The 7,589-nt window shown below is 38.3% G+C and overlaps 1 protein-coding gene across 1 annotated transcript; it reads right to left on the reverse strand.

Moving 5' to 3' along the window:
• Window positions 1–2,255: 2,255 nt before the first annotated feature.
• LOC147865418 (DNA-directed RNA polymerase subunit beta (DUF616)) lies at window positions 2,256–6,236 on the reverse strand. Its single transcript, XM_087318221.1, has 7 exons — window positions 5,709–6,236; window positions 4,867–4,971; window positions 4,514–4,701; window positions 4,177–4,353; window positions 3,929–4,084; window positions 3,170–3,446; window positions 2,256–2,725 (listed from the first exon to the last, which is right to left on the reverse strand). Exons 1-7 carry the CDS (start codon window positions 6,118–6,120, stop codon window positions 2,496–2,498), a joined length of 1,545 nt encoding a protein of 514 aa, XP_087174347.1. The 5' UTR covers window positions 6,121–6,236; the 3' UTR covers window positions 2,256–2,495.
• Between the last annotated feature and the right edge of the window lie 1,353 nt (window positions 6,237–7,589).

Below are 7,589 nucleotides of genomic sequence, written 5' to 3' on the forward strand. Positions count from 1 at the left end.
GCAGGTTGGAGGTTTGGTTTGGTTTGGTTCAGGCCGGAGCTTCCTTAACCGGTTTGAGCTCAGTTTGAGATGGCTCAAGTCAAACTGAACCATTCAGGGCTAAACCGGTTTAGGAGCTAGTTGAATTATAAGTTTGAAAATTTCCCAAACTAGTTAAGGCTTAAGTTGTTTGGTTTGGACAATGCGAAACCAGTTAAGCCAAAACTGAACCGTTGTCAATTCCTATGCAAAAGGACAAAAGCTTGAGTATGGGGCTATTCCTTCATCACATTATCAGCATTGTAGCTTGCCATAGTCTCCAATGGTCATAAGAAAAATAGGTTAGGTCACAAACCATAACCCAGTGGCCATATCTGGGAAGCTCCTGGCTCTCAATATTTCCAATCAAGCAAAGCATGAAGGAGGCAAAGGAAAAAGAAACATACATAAGTAGAAACTCACTTAATCCACTTAATGTTCGGAGATGAAAAGTGTGAAGTTTCGCTTTTTTAGACATGACACCTTGCCTTAAATGTGGAAAAGGAAGCTAATAAGGATCTCTTTCTCACAAAAAAATCCGAACCGAAAGAGAGGGAGAGAGAGGGACAAGATTTAAAAGGAACATGTGTATTGGACCTTTCATTGGGGTCCAAATATCAGCGACACAACACAGTCTTGGCCCACTGGGGGGGGGGGGGGGGGGGGGGGGGGGGTTTGCACTTTTGTGGTTAAATATATGTAGGCTTAGTGATATGGCAATCTTGGAACCAATATGTACCGTTCATTTCCTAATCTAATCTTCTTGCTCATGTTCAAATAATTAAAAAGGAAAACATATCGCACATTAAAAAGACGGAGACAAAAAATATTTACGAAAATGATGGGATGAACGCAATAATGGCAACGTTGGGAAATTCCTACCACCAAATCATACGCAAGCTTTTGTTGATAGGAAAAATCCACGTTTCACACCAACGTGAGAACACTTGAAACTCAACAATGCAAAACATGAAATCACATTGTACTACACTCATTAAGCATTGAGACAAAGGGGTTGTAACTTGTAACGAGCTTTAATATTCTCTTTTCAATTTGATTTGTTGATATCATCAATTCATCATTTGCACATGAATTGAGCAAGTGCAAGTCCTAGAAGTGATATATGTCATATGATCGATTGATTCCTCTCAGTATTCTAACTATTTAAATCCATGCTTAAACCCATTTTAACTCTAACTTTATAATATAAATAAATGAAAATAAAAAACATCTTTGTTTCTTTAGTCACCCAAATATCCCAAACTTTTAGATATTTCCCAAATAGTCTAAAGTCAACTCTTAGAAGTGCAATTTTGTTGTTTAATAAAATATTTACTTAACTCCCAAAAGAGCAATCATCATATGTTATTTGAAGAATGATTAGGTCAACTCTCTCTCTTTTTTTTATTCACTATGCTATTTGAGCAATTCTATGGTCACCTAATTCTACTGTCTAGATTGTGAACGAAAACTTACGAGCATTTGACAAAGCAATGTAAACCTTAAGGGTCTTTCTAAGTATGGAAGACTTGAGGGCCTTTCCAAGGTTTTCTCTACCTTAAATCAAGGGCTAAGTCAGTTTGGGACTCAAATTGTACCTCTTGCCAAATCAATCCGCAGCTTGCCATGATATATGTTTGATCAATTACGCTCAAGAAAAGATTGGCACCATAAACAAAGAAATGAACCTAAATTCCAAGAATGGAAACACCAAAATATTATCCCTGACCTTTGGAACATTCACTAGAATACCCCCAAACTTTTCAGATTTTATGTGAATAGCCCTCAATAATAGTCAAGTTTTGGAAATGTTTGACAGCTTAGGGGCATCCTAACAAAACTCCGAACAAGTTAGGGGGCATCTTTTGTGGTTTTTTTTTCCTTTCCCACTTAGATAATGATGATTGAACTTTAGAAAAGCTAAAAGTTTTAGTTTTATTTTAGTATGGATACTCGAATTCGACCATATTTGTAAGCATGATTCACCACATAGGGCCAATTTTGGCCTCTTAATAGACATTGACACATTGTTCTTTAGTTGGTTCTTTTTCACATTCAAAAGAAGAGAGACAAGTCAATTGTATGAAGAATAGACCCTGCATAAATCATATTGGACCACTGTATTTTTATTCTAATCAATTCCTCATAAAGGTCTATATAAAATGAAACATTGAAATCAAGTGTAAAAACAGCATATTAGGAAGAAAAAAAAAGGGTCAAATTAAAAAGAGCAGAAGTATCAATAAAGAATCTTTAAAATTGTTGGATGGATCAGTAAAGAATCTTTCAACATGTTGCAGGGATTTTCTTTTTGTACATTTACATGGTAGTGCCTCAACCTCAGCACCATGGCTGATATCATAAATAAAGAATGAAGTAACTCAAGTCTACAATTGGAAAGAGAATTGATACTTATCTCTCTGAGGTAATAGTAAAGGTGTTAATTTGATTTATGCTTCTTTTCGTGATCAAGCAAACTATAGACCTAATGGCTTGGCTTTCCTTACATGGCCAAGACTATTTACAAGGGCTTTCCGAGTACATACAGGAAACATGTGTATATGAAGCAAACCCAATCGCCTCAGCACATAGGGAAAACTCAATTGATCTCTTGCAGTGAACCTGGTGACTTCATTAAACCATAGACACATAAACAGATTGGTGAGAGGTGTATGCTCTCTGATGATGATAGACGCCTCTGCCAGAGCTGCGAAAAACATTAACAAATAAACATGCATATAAATGGACCCCAAACTGTATATCAACGATGACTCCATATGCAATGTTTGTTTATTTCACAACATTATAATACACCAAAAACACATCAGAATCCCCTAAGTTTCCGAAGTTTACCAGAATACCCATCTGTAATTCAAATTTTGATTCCCCACACGAATATTATGATCATTTACGAAAGCTTCAGGGTGTCTGTAAATGTCCAAAACTTTAGGGGTATTCTGGTGTTTTGCTCCACAATATACCCCTTTCTTCAGCAAAGCTGAACTACATGAGAGGAGAATTCTCGTAATCTTTTAAAACTTTATGTAGATTGGCAAATATGCAAAAATATTTGGTGTATTGTTTTCCTTTATAATGCACACTCCTGTAAGCAAGATAAATACTGAAGCATCATATAAGCTGTTCATTTTACCTTTGTGACCATCAATCCTGGCTTTCTCAGGGAATCCTTCGTCACGATATTGCTCTACTTGCACAGCAACTTCCTCAGGTGAAGCTTTATGCTTCCTCACAATAGCGTCACCTTCTTTGTAAAGACAGTCTCGAGCTCCATGTTCAGAAATAGCGAAGGTTGAGTTATATCGCCACAGAAGAGATTCCAAAACACCAATTGGATCTCTCCTGAATTGAGATTTTGAATCCACCCAAATGGAGTATCTTGCATTTACCAAGAGCCTATGACCTAACATCTAGTTTCCACAATTAGCAAATCAGGATTATCCACATCAGAACACTTCAAATCAAAGCTATCTAAGTTGCATGATTTCATTGATGTGCATTCCGTAACTGTGGTAGCATACATATTACATGTAATGGACGACCTCTCCAGTGCTCATGATGTTTTGTGTTGCTTATCTTTTTACTAGGAAAAAACCCAGGCACTAAAGGAGAATCGAGGTATTTCAGCCTCTCAAATTGAAGTCTATACTAATGTGCACTTCTTCAGTATCATATCTCTACTTTCATAATAGCATCCCGCCCAGTTTACCCTGTTCAATTTTGCATTTCACCCGAGAACACTCTAACAGAAAGAGAATCAAACTGTTTTAGACTTCTTAAGTTTTATCTGTTTTGCCTGGATTTTACTCTTTCAAAATGTTCATTTAAGTTCAGAATTTGCTTTCTTTCATTTTCTTTTCTGATGATATAATATTTTGACGTTCTGCATTACCTTCGGTATTTTCCCGTTCAAACGTTGATCAGTGAAAGGTAGATTTCCAACAACCACAATGCGCCAATGCCCGATCTTCTTGTCCCAACCTATTTGCCTCCCTTGATCAGCTTGTGCTTCCAGAGTAATTCTATCCCAAAATGCTACATAACAAACCTGAATAGCCAAGCCAGTATAGAGATATTTAAAAAGGAAAACATTATAATCACAGAGGAACAACAGAAAATGTGCTATAAAATATGATGCACCTTAGACAGTGACAAGTGAGTCATATTAATAGGTTGATAAATATCATCACCACCACCAAAATTACACGTTAGGACAGCTATTTCACAACTTTGAAGAAAAAGCTTGTCCTCCTCGTCCATATTAAAGATGTCGCCATCACTACAGAAACCACAATGTACGTCCATAATGTCACTCACCTGCATGGCATGGGATTATAGCTTCTATATCAAGTCTGACAAGGGGGGCATTCATTTCATTCACAAGGACTTGAATAAAAAGAAAATCTTTACTCAAAAAGAAAGATTTATACTGCATACCACTGCTAAGAAATGTTCCTACAGCATATACTCTACATACCTTATAGCTCTCCTCTCTCTCCTCCATTGTCTGGTTTCCAGTGAACAACTCATGTCTAGACATTGAAGCACGCAAATTGCCAATGCCTAGGTTAAGCTTCTTGTAATAGAGTAATCTTATAGGGCTGTTGCTTGGAGGAGGAAATTTCAGGTTCACAATCTGTTCTGCAGGGAGAATCTTCAGACATGCTGACATTGACATGACGGATTAATGTACACATGCCAAAGCAAATAAAAACAAATGATCAGTTGATTTTTTATGGCATATTAACATCAGCAAACATTTCTAACTCTAATAATAATAATAATAACTTTTTTTAACCAACAAATAGAAGAAACTGAAAGGCTGCTTACGTTCTCGCATTCCACCAATCATCCTCATAGGCATATCTAAGTTATCAAGGTTGCTTTCCTTCTTAACATTCTGATCTCCAACAGATGGGAATGCTCCAATCTTTCCTGTTCCATGGTTGAGCAAAAACTAATGGTAAAGACCAAAAGCATCTAAACAGTCAATTAGACACAATTGAAGAGTCAATGAGATACAAATGCATAGAATGTCAGGGATTAGATTCTCTCCCACAAAACCCAAGAACAACATATTTATACTCCTTTTAATTTGTGTCAATATCGATCTATATGTATGTTTTTCTATATATACACATATTAACCCTAGGTGTATGTTCTGATGATAGCTATAAGCAACCACAACAGGGATGCATCCATAGCAAAAACCAGAAACACATCGAAATGTAGGACTAGAGTTTTAACAGCATATATTCAAGAAGAAACAAAACAAGATCTACACAATCAAGAAACGAAAAAAGCATAAACTTGTTTTCGGCAAATTAATCAAAGCATATAAAGACATGATAATGTTGCATGAAATTGAAGCATAGAAACACAAAATCCTGATCTGAAATTCAGATGAAAGTGAATATATAAACAACCACGAAAATGCACAAAGCAATTTCCACGATAAAAACATAACTTATAAATGCAAAAAAAAGAGGAATTCGCAGGAAAAAATTAATATGTATGGAAGAAGACAAGAATAACATATACTCACAAGAGATGGAAACACGTATCTGATCAGCTACGAGCAGAAATTAATACTAGAGAATGCATATCTATCCGACAGCAGAAGAAAGGAATGCAAAAGAACAGTAATGAGGGGGGGGGGTGGGGGGAAGTACTTGGAAGGATGGGATGATCCCGAGAGAAATGGCAGACCTCCAAGACGAGCCAAGCCATGGCGAGGAGCAAGAGGAGCAAGGGCAAGCATCCATGGATCCTCCCAAACAGCCTCCGAGCAGCAGCAGAGACGGAAGCGGAAGAGTCGTCGCGTCGACGAAGAAGATGATGGGGCTTACTCTTCTTCCTGGATTTCCTGTGTGCTCGGGTAGACTTGAAGAAGGCAGTGTCTTCCATGTCCTCTTGGTGCGCGGAGGAGGAGTTGTGGTTGTAGAGATGAGGAGGAAAGAGGGAGGAGGAGGCGGTGCTCTCGGATCTCTGCAGGGAGAGGGAGGAGGAAGAAGAGGATGGAGATGGAGATGGAGATGGGGATAGTGATGGAGAAGAAGGCCAGGGGGGCTTGCGAGGATCCATGGCTTTTGAGAGACAGAGGGACAGGCCTTGAACAGAGTAGTGAGATCTATTGCAATTTGCTGCTGCTACTGCTACTGCTACTGCTACTGCTACTGCTACTGCCCGAAGAAGAAGAAGGAGAAAGAAGAAGAAGAAGAGTAGAGGAATTGAAATCTACATACAAATTGCCCACTACTCTGTTTCTCATTCTTCCATTCTTCCATTCTTCCATTCGTCCATTCGTCCATTCGTCCATTCTTCTTGTAAGCTTGACATGAATGATTCATGAATAATGAAACCTTCACTATACATATGTGAATAATGTGTGTATGTACATTGTTTTGTACAGAAACGGGGGGAATTTATGGGAAATGTGGGTTATATATGTATGCTCTTCGAGACTAGAATCTCTAGAACACTTCGCTTATGGGCATGCTCTCATGCCCACGAAGTTTGGTCGAAAGTGATGAGAATACTAATGACGAGCTGCCCCTGGAAGGCTCCCCCCCTATCTTTGGGATTTGCATTATGGACCATGGTGCAAATTGGAGAAGAAAGCTTGGATATCATGGAACCTAGGTAGACTCAAGGCTTTTTGTGTGTAGAGAAATCAATACATTGTACAACTAGCAATGGAAATGCAGATTTGGTGTTCGAATAGACTGCATGACATCTAGCCCACTCTAGCCTCTATCACGCTATGGAACATCTGGAAATCCAGATGCAAAATATGTCTCTTGGGAGAAGAAAGTTGACCAATGGAGACAATCACTGTAATATGGTATGATCTCTAGTAATGAATATACAAGCTCGATATAAAGAGTTGCAAGGATCTTCAGACAATATGGAAGTTGCAAGACTTTCCTTTCAACAATCATGGTCAAATTCTCCATTGGTGGACTACATAGATAGCATGCCAAAGTGGTGTTACACCACGCCAAAATGGTTATTTCTGCTTGGCAACCCAACCAAGAAGATACATGGTATTTTTCTGAAATTTTGCAAGTAATTGGAAGTCTAGATAATACACACATACTACAAGATGATAAACACAGACCGGGATAATGTGGTAGATAGAATTATTGATTGTCTATGATTAAATTTTTGTTGTACATATTGGAGTGTAACGACAATCTACCTAACTAATGGGAAGTATCATTTTCTTACAAAACAAAAATGGATGTATGTATGTATGAATGAATGTGTTTCTGTGTGGGTATGTGTTTGTGTCTCTCTTTCTGTTTGTTCATACCACCGCTTCTTCGATCCCCCATGAGGTCTCCGTTCATCCATCACTCCGACCCCTTGTGATCGTCGAACCCACCTCATACCCGACCAACTGTCCACCAGGTGTTAAAGATCCATCAGGGGAGGAGCCTAAATCGTGACATGTGGGAGCGAGTGTCCCGACATAATCGAACTCAAATTCTCTTCATTTTTTTTATGACTTCGATGCTATGGTGGAAATGAAGCCAATTGACGAAGAAAGA

The sequence above is a fragment of the Azolla caroliniana genome, unplaced genomic scaffold (genome assembly GCF_043228905.1).
Source record: "Azolla caroliniana isolate FFs.n. ecotype wild unplaced genomic scaffold, voAzoCaro1.0.p SCAF_4, whole genome shotgun sequence".
Taxonomy (NCBI): Eukaryota; Viridiplantae; Streptophyta; class Polypodiopsida; order Salviniales; family Salviniaceae; genus Azolla; species Azolla caroliniana.

Excerpts from the sequence above, each read along its gene's own strand:
- LOC147865418 (XM_087318221.1), bottom strand. The coding sequence starts at position 6,120 with ATGGATCCTCGCAAGCCCCCCTGGCCTTCTTCTCCATCACTATCCCCA. Across the intron at positions 4,085-4,176 it reads CTCACTTGTCACTGTCTAAG|GTTTGTTATGTAGCATTTTG; the intron begins GTGCATCATATT and ends TTGGCTATTCAG. Across the intron at positions 2,726-3,169 it reads CAGGATTGATGGTCACAAAG|CTCTGGCAGAGGCGTCTATC; the intron begins GTAAAATGAACA and ends TGTTTTTCGCAG.